The sequence below is a fragment of the Lacerta agilis genome, chromosome 14 (genome assembly GCF_009819535.1).
Source record: "Lacerta agilis isolate rLacAgi1 chromosome 14, rLacAgi1.pri, whole genome shotgun sequence".
Classification (NCBI taxonomy): domain Eukaryota; kingdom Metazoa; phylum Chordata; class Lepidosauria; order Squamata; family Lacertidae; genus Lacerta; species Lacerta agilis.
In genome coordinates this window covers 3991705-4017663 of record NC_046325.1, presented here as the reverse complement: position 1 = coordinate 4017663, position 25959 = coordinate 3991705, and the positions used below count along the sequence as shown (strand labels likewise).

General features: G+C 46.9%; 1 protein-coding gene across 1 annotated transcript; it reads right to left on the bottom strand.

The window, feature by feature from the left end:
* Positions 1-9847: 9847 nt before the first annotated feature.
* Positions 9848-18830, bottom strand: TNFSF13 (TNF superfamily member 13; the record flags this gene model as incomplete). Its single annotated transcript, XM_033170282.1, has 5 exons — positions 9848-10299; positions 11480-11621; positions 12821-12939; positions 15363-15410; positions 18800-18830. Coding segments are annotated over 5 exons (450 nt in total), but the record flags the coding sequence as incomplete, so codon positions are not given.
* Between the last annotated feature and the right edge of the window lie 7129 nt (positions 18831-25959).

The window sequence follows — 25959 nt, the reverse complement described above, 5'->3', positions numbered from 1 at the left end:
TCTCTCAGGAACCCCAGAGTCCTGGTTCCTTAGGCTTTCTTCTGTTCCCCGCAAATCCTGCTTTTCTTTTCTTTTCTTTTTTTGATAATATTTTATTGATTTTCCAGGAAATAACATAAATAAAAACAAAAGCAATACAAATCCAAAACAAATCAAGTTGACTTCCCCCTAGTCCCTTCCTTGGTTCCATTATTACTCAACATACCGCATGTCCAGTGTTAGATTTTAAAACCGTATGAATTACCTGTTGTCCATTCATATCCAAATATGCAATAAACATCTCCCATTATCCTTTAAATTCGTTGTCGGCTCTTCCTCTTAGTTTCATTGTCAATTTTGCCATTTCAGCATATTCCATTAATTTAACTTGCCAATCTTCTTCAGCTGGGACACCTTCTTCTTTCCAATGTTGTGCTAACAGTGTCCGTGCGGCCGTAGTTGCATACATAAATAAGTTCTTTTGTGATCTTGGTATGTCCGCTCCTGTAATACCTAACAGGAAAGCTTCTGGTTTTGTAACAAATGTTATTTTAAACATCTTCTTCATTTCATTGTAAATCATTTCCCAATATTTCTTTATAATTTTACAATCCCACCACATGTGAAAGAAAGTCCCCTTTGTCACTTTAGCAAATGCTGCTTTTTCAAATTGCATTCCTTCCCCCACCCCCCATCTTAGAGGAACCAGATGTATTTCCTGAGACCATAGGCTGTATATTGTCTCCCTGCTTATTTAACTTATATGCAGAATTCATCAGGCGAAAGGCTGGACTGGATGAATCCCAAGCCGGAGTTAAGATTGCCGGAAGAAATATCAACAACCTCAGATATGCTGATGACACAACCTTGATGGCAGAAAGTGAGGAGGAATTAAAGAACCTTTTGATGAGGGTGAAAGAGGAGAGTGCAAAATATGGTCTGAAGCTCAACATAAAAAAAACTAAGGTCATGGCCACTGGTCCCATCACCTCCTGGCAAATAGAAGGGGAAGAAATGGAGGCAGTGAGAGATTTCACTTTCTTGGGCTCCATGATCACTGCAGATGGTGACAGCAGTCACAAAATTAGAAGACGCCCACTTCTTGGGAAAAAAGCAATGACAAACCTAGACAGCATCTTAAAAAGCAGAGACATCACCTTTCCAACAAAGGTCCGTATAGTTAAAGCTATGGTTTTCCCAGTAGTTATGTATGGAAGTGAGAGTTGGAACATCAAGAAGGCTGATCGCCGAAGAATTGATGCGTTTGAATTATGGCGCTGGAGGAGACTCTTGAAAGTCCCATAGACTGCAAGAAGATCAAACCTATCCATTCTGAAGGAAATCAGCCCTGAGTGCTCACTGGAAGGACAGATCCTGAAGCTGAGGCTCCAGTACTTTGGCCACCTCATGAGAAGAGAAGACTCCCTGGAAAAGACCCCGATGTTGGGAAAGATGGAGGGCACAAGGAGAAGGGGATGACAGAGGATGAGATGGTTGGACAGTGTTCTCGAAGCTACTAACATGTGTCTGATCAAACTGCGGGAGGCAGTGGAAGACAGGAGGGCCTGGCGTGCTCTGGTCCATGGGGTCTCAAAGAGTCGGACTAAACGACTAAACACTTTCCCATCCTCACCATGCATTTGAAGCACACCTGCCCCACTTTGAGAGTCGCAGCTCCCCCTAAAGGATCCTGGGAACTGTAGTTTGCTAAGGGTGCTGAGAGTTGCCACAAGATCTTTCATAACACTACAGTTCTCACCCTGTCAAAGCAAGGAATTCGCAAGGCGTAAATCTGAAACCTTATCCCCAATTATTCTGTTCACTGATGCCCACAAAATTTGTCTTTGATCTCTGCAGTACAACTTTGACACAATAGGCTAATGATTTTGTTGAGGTGCGCCCTCCCCCCCCCCCTTTCTGCTCCTGGAGCGACCCAAATAAATGTCTGAATCCCGTCCAGTCCTGTTTTCCAAACTCTTCTTGTATGTTTCTTCTTCCAAGATTTCTTTCTTACACAAAATAAAAACAGGGTCGGAAGGAACCCGGAAGTTCCGATTAAAAAAAAGGGAAGGACGTTGATCTACCCTTTCTGTAACTCTGTGTTCTTATCCCGCGGCGGTTTGCGCAAACTCTCCGCTTGTTTCTGCTCGGATCTCGCGAGAGCGCGACGTCCGATCTCGCCGAAACCTTCACGCCTGCCTCCAATGGCGCGATATTATAGCCTCAAGTCCCGCGAGATCCTATTTCAGGCGCCTCCTTTGGAGACCCAGGGTAAAGATTGGTGCTCAGCCCGGTATTCTGTCTCCAACAGGGGTCAGCCGTTGTGGTTCTCCACCTCTTTGCTGGAAAGGGATTATTTTTTAAAAAAATTGTGCTCCGTTTTCTTTCTGCTTGGGGGGGGGGGGAGGGTATTTTGTGTTTAAATTTGTTGTGTGTTTCGTTTACAGCCCTTTGCTTTAAATATTGCTTTGTAAATTGCACCGGGTTGGCGCTGGCAATGAGAAACAGGGTGCAAATAATTAGTAAAGTTTCTGCGGTTCAATTCATTTCTATACCGCTTAATATTTTTCAGAAAATAAAATCTCAAAGCGGTTTGCAGCACGATAAAACAAGCCAGTGTTGTAGGAATTTTAATATTAAAAAAGCATACGCTCTCTTATACCCCTGCAAAAATTGACAGAAAGACTCCTCTCTCTGAAGGGCCACGCACCTTTCTATTTTGGCATAAAGCAGGCATGTCCAACAGGTAGATCTACCGGTAGATCACTGGACGTCTGTGGTTGATCACCGGTAGATCAGTGGCTCCCCCCCAAAGAAGCTAAAAAACTTTGGGTCCCCTAAAAAAAAGCTCAGCATCTTTGTCCTGCACCCCTAAAACGACCTGAACCACCAAAAATAGGGCTTTCCTTCCTAAAAAGAAAAAGAAAAAAGCTCAATGTCGCTTTCCTCTTCCATAAAGAAGCTCAACAACTTTTACATGAACCCCCCCAAAACAGGGCTTTACTTCCTTAAAAAAAAGATCAACAAAAAGGGGGTAGATCACTGGCAGTTTTTAACTGTGAGTAGATCGCAGTCTCTTGGAAGTTGGCCACCCCTGGCATAAAGGAATCCATGAACAGAGAGGGAAAATGAACGTCCTCAGAGCAAAAGGGGAAAGTGTGCTCCTAATCTAGCCCTGAAACAGATCAAAGTCATCAGTCCATTGTTCCCTCCACAAAGGATCTCCCGCTTCCCTGCAGCCGAATGGAGAGTGCAAGATAGGAGCTGAATTGTTACTGCCGATTCCTTGATTATCTCAGCGGGGAACTTTCACTCTCTGCTTCACATCTCTCCGCCAAACAAATGGAGCTCTCTGAACCAAAACCGGTATTTCTACGAAGGTTCACCCCACTGAAAAAATTAAAGTTATTCTAAAGTTTAAACTTTCCTTTCCAAAACTAAATCCTCATTAAATAAGGTTACTGAAACATTTTTAAGCATTGAATTGTATCTGTTGTGTATTCTTAGTCTCCTGTATTTTTAGGAATGTATTTTTCTTGTTATAAGGCACAAGCTTATTATATATCTGTCACCTCAATAAAATAAAAAATTCCTTCCAGTAGCACCTTAGAGACCAACTAAGTTAGTTCTTGGTATGAGCTTTCGTGTGCATGCACACTTCTTCAGATACCTTACTTCCATTTCATGCGGCTCAATGTGGTGCCTTCCATAGTTCCAGTTACAGGTCAAAACAATTTTATTTTATTTTGTTTTGTTTTGTTTTGACTATGGCAGACCAACACAGCTACCTACCTGTAACTATATCTGTCACCTGTATTGTTACAATTGCAACTATCTGCTCAATGTATGCCTTAACTGTATCATTTAAAATGTACCTTCTTCAGTCTTGTATGTAGCATTTTAAAGTTGTATCTCCTTCAGAAGTAATTATTGTATTTAGGAAAATGTAGCTGGAGAAAAAGGATTGCTGTGATTTACTCAAATAGCATACAGTACTTCCGTTCCCTGTCAAATTCTCCCTTCCTCGCACCGCAGTGCCACCTATTGGGTCTGCGCACTCTCATATTATACATACATAGACGCCACTTTTGACACCGACTTTTATTTGTAAGAACTATGTGAACATCACACCCAGCTGATATCAAGGATAGGGTGTCACACTTATTATAAGAAGTGTATCTTCCAGATAAATTATCAAAAGTTCCCATCTCACAAAGCCGATTATCCAGGGAAATTCAAAGACCCCCTGAGTTCATTCCTATAGATGAGAAAAGAGAAAAGGACAGTTTCAACTCAACAAGAACGTGCAGATAAGACATCCAACACCTAGATGTCATTTCTACAAAAGGGACTTTGTCTATTAACACACCAAATGCTCCCAGGAAACATTGATTGATATGTTTACCCATGTGGAATTCCTTTCATCCCTTATCTGTACCATTGAACTGTATTGGAATAAAGTGTATATAAGGAAGGGAAGTTCATTGTTCGGGGTTCTCTCTCCGTATTTTCCACGCGGAAGAGGGCCCTGCTGCAGCAGTTCTCAAATTAATTTTTGATAAAAAGATCAGTTTTTGCTTTCACCAAGTCCTGGGTTGGTCTCTGTCTTTTCCCTACCGGTTAAGGAGCCTAAAAGTGAGCTCTTCACTCAGGTCTCCTGCCCCCCTTAGGGGTAGAGTACCCCTTTTTAGGGAATAATATTTCTATATCACCAGTAAAAAGGATCAAATTGAGAAACAAAAGACACACAATTTATTTATTTATTTATTTAAAAAATTAATCCCTGAGCTCCTTTTATTCTAGAAAGTAATTCATAAAATTATGCCCGGCACAGAGGAAGTGTTTAGAGAAAAGTTTCTCCTCCTCCTCTCGCAACGCCAGAACATGCGGACAGCTTGCGAAACTGAATGTTGGATGGTTCAGGGCAGATAAATGGATGGGTGTACTTATTTGAGCAGCGCGTGGGTAAAACTATGGAACTCCCTGCCTCAGGAAGCAGCAGCGGCCACCAACCTGGGTGGCTGTAATAAGAGCAGTGGAGGAATTTGTGGAGGAAAACGGCTTCCAGCCACAATGGCTACGCTCTGGCACCATCGTCGGAGGCAGCAATGGGTCTGAACGCCAATTGCTGGCAACCACAGGAGGGGAGAGGGCTCTTGGGCTCGGGGCAGGGCCGGATTTCGATGAAGAGAGGCCCTCGGCTACTCCACTTGTGAGGCCCCCTCCCAACCCCCCCGCACCCTCACGACTAGAAGAAAATGGAAGAGAGTCATAAACAAAATTGAGTGAAGCCAAGGATGACAACCAGTATTTAAAATTCTGCAGTTCCCAATTTCTCCTCTAAAGGACATCAGAAAACGTCGTCAACATTTGTTTGTCTAAGTTTGTCACTTTCATTGTACAGTGGTACCTTGGTTTGCAACTGTTTTGGATTACAACCGTTTTGGATTACAACCACGTCAAACCCGGAAGTGTGTGTCCCTTTTTTTTGGATTACAACCCATTTTTATTTTTTTTATTACAACCCATTTTGGGGGGGGGGAGGCCCCATTGGTGAAAGCGTGCCTTGGGTAACAACCTGTTTTGGTTTACAACCAGAACGGATTATGGTTGTAAACCAGAGGTCTCCAAACTAAGGCCCGGGGGCTGGATGCAGCCCAATCGCCTTCTAAATCCGTCCTGCGGATGGTCCGGGAATCAGCATGTTTTTACATGAACAGAATTGTGCTTTTATTTAAAATGCATCTCTGGGTTACTTGTGGGGCCTTCCTGGTGTTTTTACATGAACAGAATGTGTCCTTTTATTTAAAATGCATCTCTGGGTTATTTGTGGGGCATAGGAATTCGTTCATATTTTTTTTTCAAAATATAGTCCGGCCCCCCACAAGTTCTGAGGGACAGTGGACCGGCCCACGGCTGAAAAAGGTAACTGACCCCTACCCTAGGCTACTCCACATGTGAGGCCCCTCCCAATCTTGAAAAACTCCTCTCTCCTGAGCAGTTAGTGACCGTAAAGCTAAGAAACAGCCGCACAATTGCTTCCACAATAGGAAAGGCCATCTGAATTTTCCCCGTGTATATCATTTGATAAAGGTCTGTAGGAGACAGAGTGTGCTCTGCTGCAAGCCAATGGCTTTGTCTCACGTACAGGTGACAGTGCAGAAGTTCATCAATAAGTTTCAGGTCAATATCTTCTGGGTATGCTTCCATCAACAGTTCAACACCTTGCTGAATTTCTTGCTTAGATGCTATCAGAAGAGCAAGAATGGAAAAACTATTGCGCAACATCGCTGGACACAGCACTTCTTTTTAAATTGGCTTCAAGTGCATCTAACATAGGAATAAAGGATTTTATCTCGTGAAGAAAGTGCATTTAAGACCCTAGGCTTCAGCCTGCTTAGCCTATACATAAATCCGGCACTGCTTGCGGGTTCACTGGTGTACGGAGCTGCTTTGCCGCTGGGAGCGGCAAATGCGGGGGCACCCCCCGCGGGCGGGATGCCTCTCCGTAGCACGCGTGCGTCATGATGTCACGACGCATGCGCACTAGAGAGCGCAGTCCATGCGGACTGCTGCAAATGTGCAGTCCGTCTGGGCTGCCGGGCGTGAGCGGTACCACTTCCGTGCGGTGGCTTATCGTGCGGCAACTTACAAGTTGCTGCGTGAGTAGCCGCCACATGGAAGAGGTGCCGGGCGGCGGCTTGGGAGTTGCGGGGGGTGGCGGCGCCGAGTGTCACCCCCCCTCCAGGCTGGAACCGGGGACATGCTGCCCTCAGCGCTCCCGCCTTGCTCTGCCCCTGTGCAGGTATCCCTTTTGGGGTATCCTGCAGGGACAGGATACTGGACTAGATTGGCCTGATCCAGCAGACTTGGCTTTTCTTTTTCAGGCTGAATACCCACAAGCAGAATAGCCTCTGCTTTTCAGAAGGGGTGTGGGGTTCTCCTCTGCAGATCAATCCTGCTCCTGCCATTCTGGGGAACGTTACCCGGGGTGAAGAGCCTTAATCTGTCATAGCCAATAGCCACTCATGATTGTGAAGCCTTTGCTTGAAGCCGATTTGAACTGAAAGCCATAACCACATTTTAGGACAACGGATTCATTGAGTCAATTGTGCCTCGAATAATATTCCCTTTGTTTGTCCTGAGTCTACAGCCTGTCCGTTTCTTTGGATGACATGGGCTTCTAGCATTTAGAGAATAAAAGTATTTTAATATTTTGGCCGAAGCCGTCCAGAGTGGCTGGGGAAACCCAGCCAGATGGACGGGGTATAACTAATAAATTATTATTATTATTATTATTATTATTATTATTATTATTATTAGGCTTTCCTCCGCTGGAGCAACAAAGTGAGAGCATATCTGCGCTTGCACCGAGTGCTGTTCCCTGTTACCAGTCATCTCTCAGAGCTTACAGTGTGGTGTAGTGGTTAAGAGCGGTAGACTCGTAATCTGGTGAACCGGGTTCAATTCCCCTCTCCTCCACATGCAACTGCTGGGTGACCTTGGGCTAGTCACACTTCTCTGAAGCCTCTCAGCCCCACTCACCTCACAGAGTGTTTGCTGTGGGGGAGGAAGGGAAAGGAGATTGTTAGCCGCTTTGAGACTCCTTCGGGTAGTGATAAAGAGGGATATCAAATCCAAACTCTTCTTCTTCTACCTGATCTAAAGCCCACAGAGTCTGGGTTCAAGACCGTACCTCTCTGCTTCATCCAGCATTTCTTATATTTTTATAGGTTTCCCTCTTTCCTACAAATATGTTCCCAAGGAGGCCTACAATAAAAGCTTTAATAAAATAGAATATTAAAATAGTTTAAACAACAACAAGATGGGAAACAGCTCCCTCCAAAACTGAATTCTGGCGAGAGACGGCCTTATAAAATATTATTTCACAATAGTACAATTACACGGACACCTTCTCAGCTTACAAGACTGGATTTTTCATGCAGAAGAATATTCCAAACTGGGGACAAGGAGCAACAGCATTTTTCTACAAGGGCAATTGCATCACAGGAAGCAGGGGCAAAGTTGCCATCCCTGCTCCCCCCGCCCCCCCAAAGGTGTGTGGCTTTCTTGAAAGTCCTGAATTGTATTCTCCCCCCCAAAAAAATAAAATGTTCCTATGCAAATCAGAAAAATTGCCTGGTGCCCTAGAGAGTGGTTTAATCTAGCGTTGTATTTAGTAAACAAAGCCCAAAAAATAATGCTGAAACTGCCAAGTTTTTTTCCTATTTGCAATTGGCAGCTTTTTGTGGTTACCAGTGTACTTGCCAAACAGAAAACAAAACATTGGGAAATCTGCAACTCCTCATCCTGTTCAATATACAAGGAACTGCTTTGGGGGGGGGGAGAGAGAGACAGAGTAGCAAACCTGTTGTAATAAATAATCCTTCATAAAAGTTATTGCATTACATTGTTCATTAAATTATCTTTCCATCGATATATAGTTTTATGGTGTTACTCTAAAAAAAAAAGTGGTGTTATGAGCCATGATTGCCGAAACAAGATTACACCTGATCGGCTCTCTAAACTCTCCTTTTTCTGGTTATTTGGCTATAACGTTTGATAGAATACAGATAACTGAACGAACTTTGTTGCATTACACTCTTCATTAAATTATATTTCCACTGATATATAATTTGATATGGTATTACTTCAAAAGAGAGTGGTGTTATGAGCCATCAAACTTCGGAATTACACTTTCTCCGAAAGGTTCCCACAATTTTGGCCACTAAAGGTAAAGGCAAAGGGTCCCCTGACCATTAGGTCCAGTCATGTCCGACTCTGGGGCTGTGGCGCTCATCTCGCTCTATAGGCCGAGGGAGCCGGCATTTGTCCGCAGACAGCTTCCAGGTCATGTGGCCAGCATGACAAAGCCGCTTCTGGCGAACCAGAGCAGTGCACGGAAACGCCCTTCACCTCCCTATTTATCTACTTGCACTTTGACGTGCTTTCGAACTGCTAGGTGGGCAGGAGCTGGAACCAAGCAACGGGAGCTCATCCCATCACAGGGATTCGAACCGCCGACCTTCTGATCAGCAAGCCCTAGGCTCTGTGGTTTAACTCACAGCGTCACCTGGGTCCACTAGTGTAGGTCTTAAAAGTACAATGCTTTGGCCTTAAATGCAGTGCACAGCAAAACTGTGGAACTCCCCGCTGCGGGAGGCAGGGATGGCCACCAACTTGGACAGCTATGGGTGGCAACTAGCCAACATGGCTATGCTCCCTGCAGTCGGAGGCAGCAATGCTTCTGAATATCGATTGCTGGGAACCACAGGAAGGGAGAGCGACTCTTGTGTTCAGGTCCTGCACTGGATTGATCCAGAAGGCTGTTCTTATGTTCTTAAATCAGCCTTCACCAAACTGGTGTCCGCCATGTTTTGGACTACAAAACCCATCAGAGCCAGGTAGTTGGGCTGTGCTCACTCAGGGTGATGGGAATTGTAGTCCAAAACATGGAGGACGCCGATTGTGTGTGCTTTGAAATCGTACTTTAACTGAAAAATTATTTGGAGGAGGGAAGGGGGGGAAAACCCTCTGTAAGCTCACTTTTAACAGAACAATAACCAACACTGCAGTATATCCATCTTAGTTTACAAGTCAATATACGCCATTCAAATGTCTGAAAAGGTATCCAAATTAAAACAATGTTTATGAAAGTGCATTCCAATGCAGCCAGGTGTTGAAGGTCTTTAGGCTGCTGCGTAATAGATGCTGGGTATCTTATCCTTCCAAGCTCAAAGTAGTGACCACAAAGGCTTGGAAAATCCATTTTTGTTCTTGGCGGACACCAGGCTGGCAAAGCTTGCCTGCGACGAAAAAAACGTGCTGTTGCTCTTATAATCCCGAGTGCCTTGTGCTGTCACTGCAGGCTGGGAAAGACTGGCATATTGGGAAAAGGAGGGTCGGAGACGTTCTCGAGCAGCTCAGCTTGGCCTAAGCTCTTCACCTCACTTCCTGCAGCAAATACCAGCTCACCCCCCTGGTCTGCCGAGAGTCTCCCCAATCAGCCCCTCGAAGCTCGGAGCAGAACCGAGAAGTCTTAGGCTCTGGCGGTCAGTAGCGTTGCCAGCACCGGAGATACCGGCGCAGCCTTTGTCCCACCTTCTGGACCCTCTCGGAGGTGTGGGGTACCTGGGTCAAACACCGCCCGCACTCGTGCCCTGACACTTTGGCCCCGATGTCTCTCACGGTGGGCCCCCCGAGAAGACCACTATAGACGGAGAAAGCCCAGGAAGGTCCCGTGGGCAGTCAGGTCCAACGATGCGTTGAAACGAGGGATGCGGAGGTTCAGCCGGTCTCCAGGCTGCAGGTGGAAAATCCCTAGGAGGAGGAGGAAAAGGAGGGTCAGACGGAGACACAGTGGGGTGGAAACACTTCCTCTCAAGGGCCTCTGGTTCCCCTGGCACCGGCTCCTGACAGGGCTTCATGCTGCTGAATTCTTTGCTAGCAAATTGTCTGCTGTGGGCGCCTTGAAGGATTGGGGCTTCAGAATATTTCAATTTCAGTAGATGTTGTTATAAGAATTTTTTTATTTTATTTTTTTTAGTTAAAAAGAATGTTAAAGTCTCAAATATAGAGTAAATATTCGTAAATGCACACGTATCTAAATATACTAACCATGTGTCAGAAATAGTACAGAAGAGCAATCCTGAAGCCATTTTGACTCTCCCAGTGACCTCAGATATTCCTCTGCAGTAAGGGAGGTAAATGGGGAAAGGCTTCCCATTGTCTTTTTGCTTTCCAATCCTGTCTGAAGGGCATATTTGTGTATGAATAGGGTGAGCCTGTGACCTGGACTCAGGAATTAAAGTATTAACCATCACAAAAGAATGGCCAGGCTGCCCAGGTAATGCAATCAGTGACCATTATCAGGTCTCCTGGCAAACACGATTTCTGCTGTAGATGCCTCCTTCTGTGATGTATGTATGATGCTTTGGGGGGGGTGGTCTTGGGCTACAGGGTGGGCAATTTCAAGAGTCTATATAAGTTCTTGCGCACTATTCTTCTGGGTTCTCCTCCCTCCTGTGTGTGGGGAGTGGGGGGACCCTGTTGCAACAGTTCCTTGAACAAAGACCAGGCTTAGTAGCTGCTTTGCTTCTCAATATTCTCTGGTTCGTCTCTGTTATTTCCTCCTACCAATAGGAGGGCTCCGAAATACCCCATAAATGAAAGGGAGCAGTTTTTTCCCCTTATAACAATGTTCTTGAGTAGTGTAAAGTCCTGTGGGATACACAAAGGTTGCCCTCCGCTCTCCATCCCCAATCTGGCCTTTGACAGCTGACTGACTTGCCGAGGTTCAACAGGTGAAGCCCCAGCCGGGCAAGAAAATGCCGGGGAGGGGGGCGATTTCTGCCCAGGAGAGAGGCGGCAACCCAAAAACATTCAACGCCCACACCCCAACCCAAATCCCACTCCCCTTGCAAGGGAACCCAGGAGTCCTGGATAGCAGCTCTCCCTCTCGCCAACCAGACCTGCACCATGAGGCCTGCGCCTCTCTCACCTCCACTATAGCAGCTGTTGAAGGCCTTTTCTGGGTTTGGGGGCATGCTCTGGACACAGCGGAACAGGATTTGGCCGGGCTTCCCAGGAGCTTCCCGCCACAGCACCTGCCCCATAGTAAAGGTGGGGTCACGGAACAGCACCTAGGGTGGAAGAAAAGGGGTGTGTGGGTCGGTTCCCCTGGCCCAGGGGCGAAGAAGGGCAAAAGACAGTGGGGTGTAATCCGGACACTTCCTGAAGGGTGCTCAACATCGCTCTTCCCACACACAAATATTTCCTGCAGCGTCTGTGTGGTGCCGTCAGCCTTAAAATGCTGGGCCAAATTTCTCCCCAACACTTGCGTACAAATTTTATCCAATTTTCAGAAGGACAGTCCACAGGGCATTACAATTGACAGCGTCGAAAGCCTTAGTCAGGTCAATAAACGCCATATACAGGGGTTGGTTTTGCTCTCTGCATTTTTCTTGAAGCTGTCGAGCGGTGAAAATCATGTCATTGTTAAAACAGTGTTTATGGGAGACAATCTTAATCGGCTACGAGGGATCGCCAAAGAAGACGACGACAAATTTTATCGATTGCCTTACTGATTTCATTTATAGCACACCTTTACCTTCCAAGGATCTCAAGGTGGGGTACCTGGGTCTCCTCCTCCCCAGTTCATCCTCACAACAACCTTGCGAGGAAGGTTGGGCTAACAGAGAGCTTTACAAATCTGTGTTTCGCGACACGCTATTGTGTTGGCTGCAGGGTGTGGGCTGTCGCACAAAACGCTCCCTGCGTTCCTCCCGGGGCTGGAAAGGGGTTAGTCTAACCTCTGGTTTGCTAACAAAACTTAATTACTATGTCGCAAAATGATGCATGTCTAAAAAGTGTGTCGCCGGCATGAAAAGTCCGGAAAGGGTTAAGAATTGGCAACTGGCCCAAGGCCACCCAAGCGAGCTTCATGGCTAAGCAGGAATTTGAACCCTGCTCCTGGATGGCAGCAACTCTGCAGGGCTTCAGCTCAGTCAGTAGATAGCTCAGTCCTTAGAGCATGAGACTCTTAATTTCAGGGTCATGGGTTCCAGTCCCACATTGGGCAAAATATTCCTGCACGGCAGGGGGTTGGACTGGATGACCCCCGGGTTCCTTTCCAACGCTGCAAGTCTACGATTCTATGAAATGCCACTGGGGACTGAGACAATGGTTCAGTCACTGAGCTACGTACCACCGCCCAGTAGAAGAGGGTGCATTTGTGTGTTTCGATGAGGCCTCCTCCTCCTTCCCAGCTCTACCTAATCCAGGTGGCCCCCACCACTGACAGATTCGGTCTAGGGTCAGGATCCTGCCCCTGCCCTCTTACCTGGCTGTAAACAAAATAAAGCCCCGTGTGCCTCACGACCACGTCCCGTCCGCTGAGCTCCAGGGCTCGGCCTTGCTGGAGGAAAGCCTTCCACCATATTTCTGTGGCAAATCCATCTTCTAAAATGCGGGCAACAGGGAAAGAAGGACGATTACGCTGCTACTGTTACAGAGCAAATCTCATGTTCGGGTCACACCTCATTTTTAAATATCTCAGCAACCCTTCCCACTCCTCCACCACCGAAAACAGCAATTTAACATGAATTTGAATATCTAACGAGACCATTGATCCATAAAATGAGAGCAAGAAACAATGTACTGCAGTCACACAATTAATCCATCAGTAGCTGAACTGGGTTCCACACAATCACACACACACAAAAACGCAAAATAGATAGCAAAAACATGACAGACCTCAGTGTAACACTCATAATGGAAGTGTGGCACTCAAATAGGAAGCATAATACTCAAAACAAAGCAAGTTTGGCTTCTGAAAAAAGTTCGCAATCCAGAACACTTACTTCCAGGTTTGCAGTGTTTGGATTCCAAGTTGTTTGAGTACCAAGGTGTTTGAGAACCAAGTGACCACTGTACAGTATATGTGAAATTAAGTCCCCCCCCTCCCGTATCTAAACATGCATCGCTTTCTACTTGTTTAAATTGAATTTGCCATTTTACTGTCCTTTCCCTATGTTTGGAGAGGTCCTTTGAGAGTTCTTCACAATTTTTGGTTTGTTGACATGACCCTGGACAATATAGTACCATCAGCAAACTCACCGCTGACCCCCTGACTCTAGATCATTTATCCACGAGTTAAAAAGCCGAGTTCCCAATGATGATCCTTGGGGGAACGCCACTTTCAACATCTCTTCATTTGAAGAACTGTTCATTTATTCCTTCTGAGATGGTATGTTTGACGTTGTTGGGGCCAGTAATGGTGTTGTCTGGGTTTATGTGGCCAGACGCCCCCTGGGTTGAATATTGTGTGTGCTATTCTGAATTATAAGGCAGGTGCTCTGTCCTCAAGGAGAATTCATCAGTGCGGCATGCATGCCTGTGCCTCCCTGCTTCCCTCTTCTCTCACCGTAGAACGCCAGTTCCCAAATGTTGGTAAGCCATGGCAGAAGATCCAGCAGGTTCTTGTATTGCCGATTGGTCTTCTCCAGCCCTTTTCTTCCACAGGCCCTGCGTTACTTCCTATTCACAAGAATAGCTTTGGATTCTACGCACTACATGACTGGAGCTACCTTCTTGAAAGAAAGAGGGAGAAGAGAGAGGAACAGGCAGAACTTGGATGGTTAGTGGGAAACCACAAAGAGTTACTGAGAGTTATCGGGGGCATGCGGCCCAAACCCGATGATTTGTCAGTTTTTATTTTGTCTGTTTGGCCCAGAACTTCAACTCTTGCCGCCACTATCTTCTGCAGTGCCTCCGTCCATCTGCGGTGGATTTATATACGGGACCATCCGTACGTTATTCATAGAATCCTAGAATCCTAGAGTTGGAAGAGACCCCAAGGGCCATCCAGTCCAACCCCCTGCCAAGCAGGAAACACCATCAAAGCATTCCTGACAGATGGCTGTCAAGCCTCCGCTTAAAGACCTCCAAAGAAGGAGACTCCACCACACTCCTTGGCAGCAAATTCCACTGTCCAACAGCTCTCACTGTCAGGAAGTTCTTCCTAATGTTTAGGTGGAATCTTCTTTCTTGTAGTTTGAATCCATTGCCCCGTGTCCGCTTCTCTGGAGCAGCAGAAAACAACCTTTCTCCCTCCTCTATATGACATCCTTTGATATATTTGAACATGGCTATCATATCCCCCCTTAACCTTCTCTTCTCCAGGCTAAACATACCCAGCTCCCTAAGCCGTTCCTCATAAGGCATCGTTTCCAGGCCTTTGACCATTTTGGTTGCCCTCCTCTGGACACGTTCCAGCTTGTCAGTATCCTTCTTGAACTGTGGTGCCCAGAACTGGACACAGTATTCCAGGCGAGGTCTGACCAGAGCGGAATACAGTGGAATAGATTCAAATCTATTAATTGTCCTGTGATGCCACGGGAGTGCCATTTAGAGAGCAACACTTGCGCGATGCTCTAACAAAAGTGGCATGAAAAGTTAAAAGGATTTCGGCGTGTGCTGGTCGTAAATGAAGGAGCCCATCCACCCCAAATCTTTTGCAGATGCAAAGAGTCTCGGAAGCGGAACAGCGCACAAGCACAAAACGGTCACGAATGCAACAAGTCAGAAACCTGGAAGGAGAATTGCCAGGAAACAATTATAAACAACGGGTCGGTGTTTTTGAACTGCGAGACCAAAGAGGGATGGCGATAGAGAATGCATTTTAGGGGGGCATTTAAAAGTTAAGGATGGCCCATTTCTGCAGTTAAAAGAAAAAGAGAGAGGAAAGATATTGAAGAGGGCTGCACAGTTTTATACACAGGGATAGAACAACCAGAAGACACACATTCCACACAGATCTTAACAGTCGGGAGACTGAATGACGAAGCCACACAGCTCCATGGAAGAGAGAGACCGAAACTCACCACTGTTGGAATGTCGGAGGGGAGCCAAATGCAGGACGGACTGCTTTCCTGTCAGATAATAATAATAATAATAGATAATATATCATCATCATCATCATCATTTTTATTATTTATATGCTGCCCATCTGACTGGGTTTCCCCAGCTTTAAAAACACGAAAGACATCCAAAATTAAAACCTTCTCCATACAAGGCTGCCTTCAAATGTCTACAGAAGGTCTGTTTATTTATCTCCTTGACATCTGATGGGGGGGCGTTCCACAGAGCGGGTGCCACCACCAAGAAGGCCCTCTGCCTGGTTCCCTGTAACTTCACTTCTCGCAGGGAGGGAACCGCCAGAAGGCCCTCGGAGCTGGACCTCATGTGTCCAGGCTGAATGATGGGGGTGGAGTAGATGCCCCTTCAGGTATACAGGGCAAAATGTAACCACATATGTCAAAGCAGTTTACAAAAAGATTGCAACCATGCTTTAAAGGACACAGAAGTAATAATGCTAAAACAGATTAAAATCACCTCCGCCTTCTAAGCATCTGGGCAAGCTTGTCTAGATGAGAATGTTTTTAGCAGGTGCCAAACAGAGCGAGGTGCCCGTTTGATGTCAAGTGGCAGGGAGTTCCAAAGTGCGAAAACTGCCATGCTATCGTGGCTGGGGCAAAAAATACACCAAATTTGGCATCAGGCGAAAATCTCTGCACAACGTCCAGCACCCTATAGCCAGGAAGGCTCTCTCTCTGCTCAGCCAAGTATCCTCAGGAGGGGGCTGGCTTTGCATACTCTACTGTTTTATTTAAATATCACTTTCACTTCCCCTCCAACTTCACTTGTGTTTCCTCTCCATCCTTCCTCTCCTCGCTCTGTGGGGCCGAGAGCAAGAAACAGGAGCGGAGAGACCCGGCTTGCCCACCCGTCTAGCCAGCTGCGACCCTCGCTGTGTTGCTACGCACAGGTGCCTGCAAAGCTGGGAGAGTGCGCCGTGCGCCTGAAGGAAGTATTATAAGAATTTTTGAGTCTCAAAGACAGTGGACGCTCGGGTTGCGAATGCAATCCGTGCGGGAGGCACGTTCGCAACCCACGCCACTGCGTCTGCGCATGGGCGTGATGCAATTCAGCGCCCCTTGCGCATGCGCCGAAACCCGGAAGTAACCCGTTCCGTTACTTCCAAGTTCAGCTCGGTGCGCAACCCGAAATCGCACAACCTGAAGCGGCAGTAACCTGAGGTATGACTGTATAGAGTAAATATTCATAACTGCACACATATCTAAATATATGAATCACGTGTCTGAAATAGTATGGGAGAGCAATGACTCGGAAGCTGTCTGCGGACAAACGCCGGCTCCCTCCGCCTATAGAACGAGATGAGCGCCACAGCCACAGAGTCGTCCGTTACTGGACCTAACGGTCAGGGGTACCTTTACCTTTACCTTTATGTCATAATTAGGCTTTTGATTGCCACCTTTCCCCCCTCAGGGGAGCTCCTGGGCTTTTAATAGCAGCGTGAGAGGCAGGCATTCAACTGATGCAGTGCACAGAGGCGTCTTAGCCACGTTCTGGAGGGTGCCAGGGAAGAGGCGGAGGCTGTACGCGGCGCCTCCCGGCATCATCTCGCCGCCCTCGTCCTCCTCCGCCCTGCCGTGCTGTGCCCAGAGCCTCCTCCTGTGCCATCCTTGGCTCGTGTGGGCTCAGCCCAGTGCTCCCAGGAAGATGCTGAATCAATCCTAAATTTTGGTTTCTCTGGAAAGTGGGTCACGGTGGTTTTGAGGGTGTCACGTTTGGGAGGCGGTGGAGGGGTTTGCCCGATCCTGCTTCCCCCGACTGACTTAAATGGGGCATACTCGTGAGTCGGTGGGCTCACGAGCGGCCCCCCTGTTAAGTTGTGGGTGGACACAGCAGACAACACAGTGATTTCCAACAGCTCTTGTTTATTCTCAGGCTGGAACAGAAGTGAGCTAAAGGGCTCAGCAACCTGCTTATATAGAACCCAGCTACAAAGCAACAGTAACAACTTTCTGTAGTTACCCAATCCCTGAACGTCAGTTTACAAACCTTCATTTGCATATGCGGACCTGAGTGAAAACTGCAGCAGAATGAACTATATACACACACCCCTAGTGGCCTAGGGTGAGAACTTCAATACATAACACACACACCCCGGATCTTCTCCCTCGATATTTGGAAGCAACCCCCTCGGTGCAATTGGGCTGGCAGCTCCTAACCCTTGAATCCGGTGCGGTATACTAGGACTTCCCCAGCTGGTCTGGAACGCAGACTGGCCTAGAAAAGCACTCTGCACATGCTCAGAGGCGCTCCCGCCGGCTCGCAACCCATTTGCAGCGGGGCGTAGGGGGCTGGGGTGTGTGCAGGGCCGGATTTAGGTTTGATGAGGCCCTAAGCTAGGGTCATGGGGCCCTTTATATGTCCAGCTGTCCTTTGCCAACAAGAAATTGTCGCTGGTTTTTTTTTTTTGGTGTTGAATATATGCTACATGGTAATTTATGGACCTCAAAGCCATTTGCACAGAACAAATAGGAGCCTACACAACACAAAACACTGTTGCTGTATGTAGGTTTTATTTTATTTATTTTTTATCTTATATTTTGGAAATGTACATCTAGTTTTTTTCCCCCCTTTAAACTTTTTGGGGGCCCCAAGAGAGTGGGGCCCTAAGCTATAGCTTGTTTAGCTTATGTGTAAATCATGTGTGTGCCCTGGGGCTTTCTTCTGCTTGCCCTACCCCGGCGCCAAACTGGTTCTTCCTCTGATCCCTGCAGGGGGGCCTTAGCCATAGAGGCTAGTGGCGAGGGAACCACGGAGGAGCCGCCCTCCAGCTGCTGCCCGCCTGGAGGGAAAGGTGGGTGTGCTGGGCACCGGAGGGATCCTTGCACCACGGCGCCAGATAGGCCCTTCACAGACAGGTTATGCTTCCCCCCACCCAAGGTTGTTGTTGTTGTTTTTTGTGGGCAGGGAAGAGAGAGTGACTCTGCCTGCACTCAGAGAAATTACCACCCCAGAGCTTTATTTTGAGCGATATGCACCAGAACGGCACACGTCCTCGTTTATTCTGCTTTCGCAGGCACGCCCAACAGGTAGATCGTGATCTACCAGTAGATCACTGGACGTCTGTGGTAGATCACTGGTAGATCACTGGCTCCCCCAAAGAAGCTCAACAACTTTGGCTCCCCTAAGAAAAGCTCATTTTTTTTTGCCCTGCACCACCCAAAAACAGGGATTTCCTTCTCCCTAAAAAAAGCTCAATAACAACTTTGACCTGAATGCCTAAAAAACGGGGCTTCCCTCCTCCCCAAAAAATTTGACCTGAACTCCCCAAAAAGGGGTAGATCACTGCCGGTTTTTAACTCTGTAAGTAGATCACAGTCTCTTAGGAATTGGCCACCCCTGGGAGTGGTTTCAGGGGAGGCAAATCTCACAATGGCCTACTCACTGCGGGGACGTGGCGAGTCCTGGACGCTCCTTCCTGTATCTCTCCTCCTCCTCCTCCTTTCCAGCTGCGTGGGAAACCTCTCTGGAAGATTTCCAGGAATCTGAAACCAGACCAGAGAGGAACGGCGTTAACCTGGCTCCTTGGCTTAAAAAGAGTGCCGTCTCGCCTTCAACCGCCCCGTCGGTTCCCACGGCCGTGTCCTTTTCGGCTTTTGGAAGCAAAGGGTGTGGCTGTGTTCAGGTGAGGAGCAAATGGAAAGAGGGGTGTAGCAACGGGTAGCACCCACCGAAATGTCAACACACTAGGGAACTCCAGGGTCTCCAGGTTTGCCTGGCTGCCTCCAGGGGGCAGGGGGCGGGCTTCAATCTCCAGGTGTGATGATGATGATGATGATGATGATGAGCTCATGCATGCATCTTGCAAGCTTCAGCAAGGCATGAAATTATACTACATACATTCTGGGCAGGTCTGCCCTCCTTCCCAATTAACCTCCATCTCCAGGACCTGCCCTATTGATCAGTTTTGGGCCCTGAAATCTCAGGCTCTGGGATGCTCTGTCCTGACGGTGATCCTATGGCTTTTTTCAGCAGTCCATCTGTTCCCCCGCACAAAAATAAAATAAAATTTCCAGGTGAGATAAGGTAAACCCTTTCTAATTTTAAAACAGGTCTTAAAAACTGGCTTAAAAAAAAACCAACCCATTGCCTTTTGGAGCTAATCAAGTTTTGCAAAATGAGTGTTGTGTTTTCCCCAGCTGGACTGTGTCTTTTCCTCTGTAGCATGCCAGTTTTCGCAAAGACACTCTGCGGGGTCCTCTCCCAATTAACCTCTGTCTCCAGAGGCTGTCCCCCATGACATCACTAGGGGCGGTTTACGGACCTAACATCTAAGGGTCTGGGATGCTCCTGAAATGGCAACCCTACAGCACACACACACGACAAACTGCCCCAACCTGTCCCCACCACATGTGTAATAAAGTACAGTATTGTTTTTTCTTAAAGGGTTTTCCCGCAGCAAGAGGAAATCCGGATTATGGTAAATAAAAAGTGCAGGCTGGCATATTGAGGGCAGCAAAGGCAAAACAAAAGAAAAACTCTGTGCATGAGCAACACTGATTCCACAATAAGCCTCTGTCTGTCAGGGCCCTTTCTTCCTCCCCTGCAGTGACAAAACAAGGCTTTTAAAAGCACATTTTAAAAGCGGCTGCCATATTTCGAAGAGCAAAACAGAGGACACATTTGCCAACTTTTAACTATGGATCGTCCTGTTTAGGGAAGTTTTTAATCTGTGATATTTTAATGTAATTATTATTATTATTATTATTATTATTATTATTCATTTTTGAAGACAACAACAACAAAAAGAAATAATAATCATACATACATACAATTCATACATACATGCAATATTAAAACAAACAAACAAACAAACAAACAAACACATTAAACATTATTCATACTAACAATTTTCCAAAAGAAACTAACCATTTATCAGGAACTAAACTATACTTCATTCTTGCAATTCTTATAATGTTCCTAATTGTGTCTGATTTCTGTATTTTTAGAATTTCAAAAGTAACGGAAACTAAAAGTTTACTAATATTAATACATATCCAGTTAATGTCAAGTTCATTTTATCTAATCCGTTCTATGCGACACTCTTAATTAATATAGCCATCTGACTTCCCTATTCCAACTCTCCTTTAGCTTAATATAATTACATCGAAATTCTAGAATGAAATTATGACACTGACACCTCTTTTTGTAATATCTCTTGTGTTTCATATATTCTTTTCATCTATATCTTATCATTACCATATTTTAATGTATTTTAATATTTGTTGGAAGTCCCCCAGAGTGGCTGGGTGGACCCAGCCAGATGGGCGGGGTACAAATAAAATAATAATAATAATAATAATAATAATAATAATAATAATAATAATAGCAGCGACGACTCTCGCCATGAAAAAGAGGACATTTGGCAATCCTAAGTTTGCAGACTCGCTTGAGAGAAGGGTTGCCAGCTTCCCGCCCTGCTTCGCTGGCTATGCTCCTGTGCTTTTAGCAGCACTGCAAAAGAAATTAGCTCGTGCAATTTCCCCAAGCGTGCAGACAATGGAAGGGCGGGTGAATCTCCTTAATTTCTGCGTGTCGGGGTTTGGATAAGAGCGCAGCAGCAGGACCAGTAGGGGAAAGTTGGCAACCTGCTTGAGAGGAGGCACACCTAAGAGCAGTTTCCTGGTCTCAGGATGGAGGGAGAGGCAACTGGTGGGGGGGGGCAGGGGGCTTTATGGCCTTCAGGTTACGGGAACACCTGCTTCCCTCTTCACAGAGACAATGTTTGGTGTGTGTGTGTTCCTCTTTTTTCCATAGAACTAGTGAACAGGAAGTTCAAAAGGGAAGGAGGTAAGATGCGATAAGGGATGGGGTGAGAAGGCGAGCCTACCCAATCTGTACTTTCTGCAACAATATGCACACTCTCTGAAATTTGGGCCTCTCCAAATTTTGCAGGGCAGTTCTCTCTCTTTTTTTTTTTAAATAACTTTTTATTGATTTTAACATTATTGTGTTACGATTGAAACACATAAAACTTAATTTCTATAACATGAAGAAATATATCTCATCACATAGTATATATACAAACATTCTTATAGTTTCTTACTCTGTTTCATGACTTCCTCAGATTCCTCTTTGCTGATTTCATTGTAGCAATACATCATTAGCAGTCTTCCAGTTCATTTTTAACATTCCTAGTTCTAATCCTCAATTATATATTCTTTTCCTTTCACTGTTTAACTTTTTAAAAACTATTTCCCAATTATTTACCATTCTAAAAACAAACCTAAGCCTCTCAGCTTCTTCCAAAAACTTTTCCTCTTTAAAAAAATATTACAATATTTTTAAAAATACATTTTAAAATTTATCCAATCTTGTTCTATCGTAGGGAATGTTTGCGAAAATGCATCTACTGGGGTAAAGTGTGCATAAGAACAGGTATAATTTGGTGAGAATCACGTGCCAAAATGCATGGAAAAATATCGGGAGAAATTTACACTCAATGCACTCCCCTTTGTCCTGACTTCCCTTGACACTCGAGGTGCATATTTTTACAACCCACTTTGTTTCTGCGAGTTGTTAAGTTGCTTTAAACTGTTTCTAACTAACGTTGTGTTCTAATGTTGTGAGTCGCCCTGGGACCTTATGGCGAAGGTCAGCTACTTAATAATAAGACTATAATAAGACCCACGCACACATATTAGGAGACAGGCCACCTGCAGCTTGGAAGAAAGAACTGAAGGCCCTGACTCTGCACATGCTCAGAGGGATCTTTCCCTCTTTATTTACTTCTGACGGTAAGAGCTGTTCCTATAATTCACATATTCCAGGAGGATTCTATCTTCTCCCTCCTTTTTCCCAGAATCAGGCATGTCCAAAGTCCGTTTTGGGGGTTTAATTCGGCCCGCCCGTTGGTTTAATCCGGCCCTTGTGGCAGTTTATTTCCTGGGGTAAAATCTTTAAAAAAAACCTCAAAAACAACTGCAATCCTAAAAAAAAAAAAGGTCAACAACTTTGGGGTAAAATCCTAAAAGAAGCTCAACAACAACTTCAATCCTAAAAAAAAGGTTAACAACTTTGGTTGGCCCTCTGGTCGGCCCTCGCGGCCCTTCACTTCATCAAATCTGGCCCTCTTTAAAAAAAGTTTGGACACCACTGCACCGTTTCTGGGAATATGTGCCTTCTTTCCTGCCCAGACTGGATTTGCTCCCAGCTGGGATTTGGGGGAAACCCCACCAGAATAAAATGTAAGCTTTTGCTGGGAAAAAGAAAGAAATTTGGCATGGGGGGGGGGGACAGGAGGGAAAGGAATGTTTTGGCGAAGGTTTCCATTTTTAAAACCCCAATCCACACTATTTTGCAGGGTGGGGTGGAAAGTTGGTTCTTGGGAGGCCGGGGAACTCCGAAGTTCCCAAAATTGCACAAGGCCATTGTAACACAGAGCTTTTTCATTCTCTCTTTTGTTATATAATTTTTTAAATTAAATTTTCTGTTTAGCAATTTAAAATACACATTTAACATCCTTATTGACTTCCCTTCTTCTCTTTCCATGGTTCATTTTGCATATCATAAACCCCTGCATATTTTACAAAAACTAAACCATTCAATATTCCATTATTACAGCCTCCTAAACTTGTTGACACTGTTGAATTTATCTTAATGTTGCCAGTGTTTTCAGGTGTACACAATTTTCCCCCATATTATTCAATAAACATTTCCCAAGCTCTTCCATTCTCCTTCCTCCTGCCCTCAAGCAGGAATCCCTCTTGCCCTCATCCTGTTAAGATGCTCTGCCTTAACAGATTCCGGCAGAAATCACAGAATTGTAGAATTGGAAGGGGACCCTAGGGGTCATCTAGTCCAACCCCCTGCAAGGCAGGAATATGCAGCTGCCCCCTTAAGGGAATCGAACCCACAACCTTGACACCAGGCTCTAAACAACAGAGCTCTCCAGAACTCAAATATCACATCGCTTCTGGCCTTCCGTGGGCCTCGACTCTTGCCCAGACATTTAGGTCAGAAATAAACATACAAAATCAAACCAGCGATAGCCTTTAGTGGTGTGGCGAAGGCACTCTGCCCATTCTCAGAAGCACTCTTTGCTCCTTGGTGGTTTCCCGGGCACTGAGAAGTTTGCTCCTTAAGCTGGAAATATGAACATATCCCAGGGAGAACTCGGTCGGCGGAGCACAGGACTCTGACTCTCAGGGTTGTGGGTTCGAGTCTCGCGTTGGGCAAAAAGATTCCTGCATTGCAAGGGGGTTGGACTAGATGACTCCCAGGGGTCCCTTCCAACTCTACAATCCTATGATTCTGTATAGACCGTCAGCATCCATTTCCCCTCATGGCCAGTACCCACACGCCACCTCCCTTCTCGCTGTGCCCCTTTCCGGCTCCCCCCTGCGGCCGTCTCGACTCCTGCTTACCTGGCATGGTCTGGGGGCGTCCTGGCCCCCCAGCGTCCCGTGCATTGCGGATCTCACCTCCCCTCGCAGCTGTGACAGCTCTCCGCGTAGCGTTTCCAGGTGCCATTGGGTGCAGACCAAAGCCAGCAGGCAGGCCAGGAAGCCAACCCCCAGGGAGCACCCAGTCACCCAGAGGGCGGCTGGCAGAGAGGGGTGCTGTTTAGAGGACCCCCGCCGTGGGCTTGTCTTTGCCATATGGGGGGCCTGGGAATACAGCCGGGCCGTCCCTGCTCTCCAAAAATGGCCTGGCAACTCCGAAATTGTTGACCCACTCAGCTCCCCAGAGTTGCAGGATTCCTGCACCCAGATTCTGAGGGCCAAGGAACCCAGGAAATTTGCACCCTCGACTGCTTCTTTCCTTGGAGAACCTGGGCTGGCCTTTGGAAAAAACACACACACAAAACACCCCTCCTCCTAAGGAGACCCTTTTGGCTTGCTAGGGTCCCCTGGGCACAAAAACACCCCCATCGCAGGCCCTCCAAACACAATACACCCCCCTGGTCGGCTCTAAGTTCTGCCTCCCCAAAGGACACCTGCCAGTTCAAGCTGAAGCTCAAATCCCTCTGCCCATCTGATGTGCTGCACCCAACATCTGGGCACCCTCAAAAGCCAGCCCTCCCCGGGCCCGGCGTCAACTGGGTGTTCAGGGCGATGGGGTGCCAATCCTCCACACACACACACACACACCCAGCCTCCCTACCTCCGGCAGCGCTGGCATGCATCTGGCTTTGGCTGTCTCTGCCTCTTGTTCCGCCTGGCGGGATCTGAACCCGTGCCAAGAACAGCAGAGAGGGTTGTGCAAGATTTTGAGGAAGCAGGCTCTCGCAGACCACTAACGCTGCCTTCGCCCGCCCAGCCAGCGTGGAGAGAGGCAAAAAGGCATGCCAGTTTCTAAAAGGGGCTCCTTTTCTTTGCGAGGAGCCTCACGGCAACCCTGCGAGGTAGACCACACCGGCACCATGCATTTAAAGCGCTGTGGTACCACCTGAAGCAGTCGCGGCTAGTTCTGGGAGCTGTAGTTTGCTGTTGTTGTTAAGAGGGCACCCCCTGCTTCCTCTCACAAAGCTACAATTCCCAGAACTCTGGGAACTGTAGCTCTATGAGGGGGATCGGCGGGGGGGTTGTCTCCTAAAAACTCCGGCACCCTCAACAAAACTACGGCTCCCAGGATTCCTCGGGGGAAGCCATGGCCGTTTTAACAGCCAATTCCCAGGGAACTCTAGCAACTGTTGCTTTGTGGGGGGTGGGGGTGGGAAAGGGCCTTCTCCCAATTCTCAGCACCCACATAAAACTACAACTCCCATAATTCTTTGTGGCGTTTAAAGGCACCGAATGTTTGAATGCGGCCTATGAGAGAGGGAGGGGCTCAATGTAAGGGACAGGGTGGGTGGGGAGGGACAGGGCGAACATTGCCAGACGCAATTAATAAACGCCCGTTATTAGGCGGGCAGAAAATCCCGCGGCAATGAAAGAGGAAAGTGAAAGGAAAGGAGAAGGAGAGGAAGAGGAGAGCAGTCAAGGTGGGAGGTGGTGGCAAAGGTGGTTTTACTTGACGGAGCCTCCGGGGGGGGGGGGAGAGACCCTGCAGACCCTCCTGGGTGCAAAGATCTGCAGAAGAGGCCCTCTTGTAGATGCAGCTCAGAACAGGGCCTTCTCTTCAAAATAAAAATAAAAATAAAAATTGATTTTACATATACTGTAATCACATTAGGTAAAGGTAAAGGGACCCCTGACTGTTAAGTCCAGTTGCGGACGACTCTGGGGTTGCGGCGCTCATCTTTAGCCGAGGGAGCCGGCGTTTGTCCGCAGACAGCTTCCGGGTCATGTGGCCAGCATGACTAAGCCGCTTCTGGCGAGCCAGAGCAGTGCACGGAAACGCCGTTTACCTTCCCGCCGGAGCGGTACCTATTTATCTACTTGCACATTGATGTGCTTTCGTACTGCTAGGTTGGCAGGAGCAGGGACCGAGCAACGGGAGCTCACCCCGTTGCGGGGATTCAGCAAGGCCTGGGCTCTGTGGTTTAACCCACAGCGACACCCGCGTCCCCATGGTCAGGGGTACCTTTACCTAAATGGTGGGCTTGGTTCTGGCAAGGCAGCGGGTGTGCTGCTTCCCCTGGCTCAGGTTTGGGAGCACCTT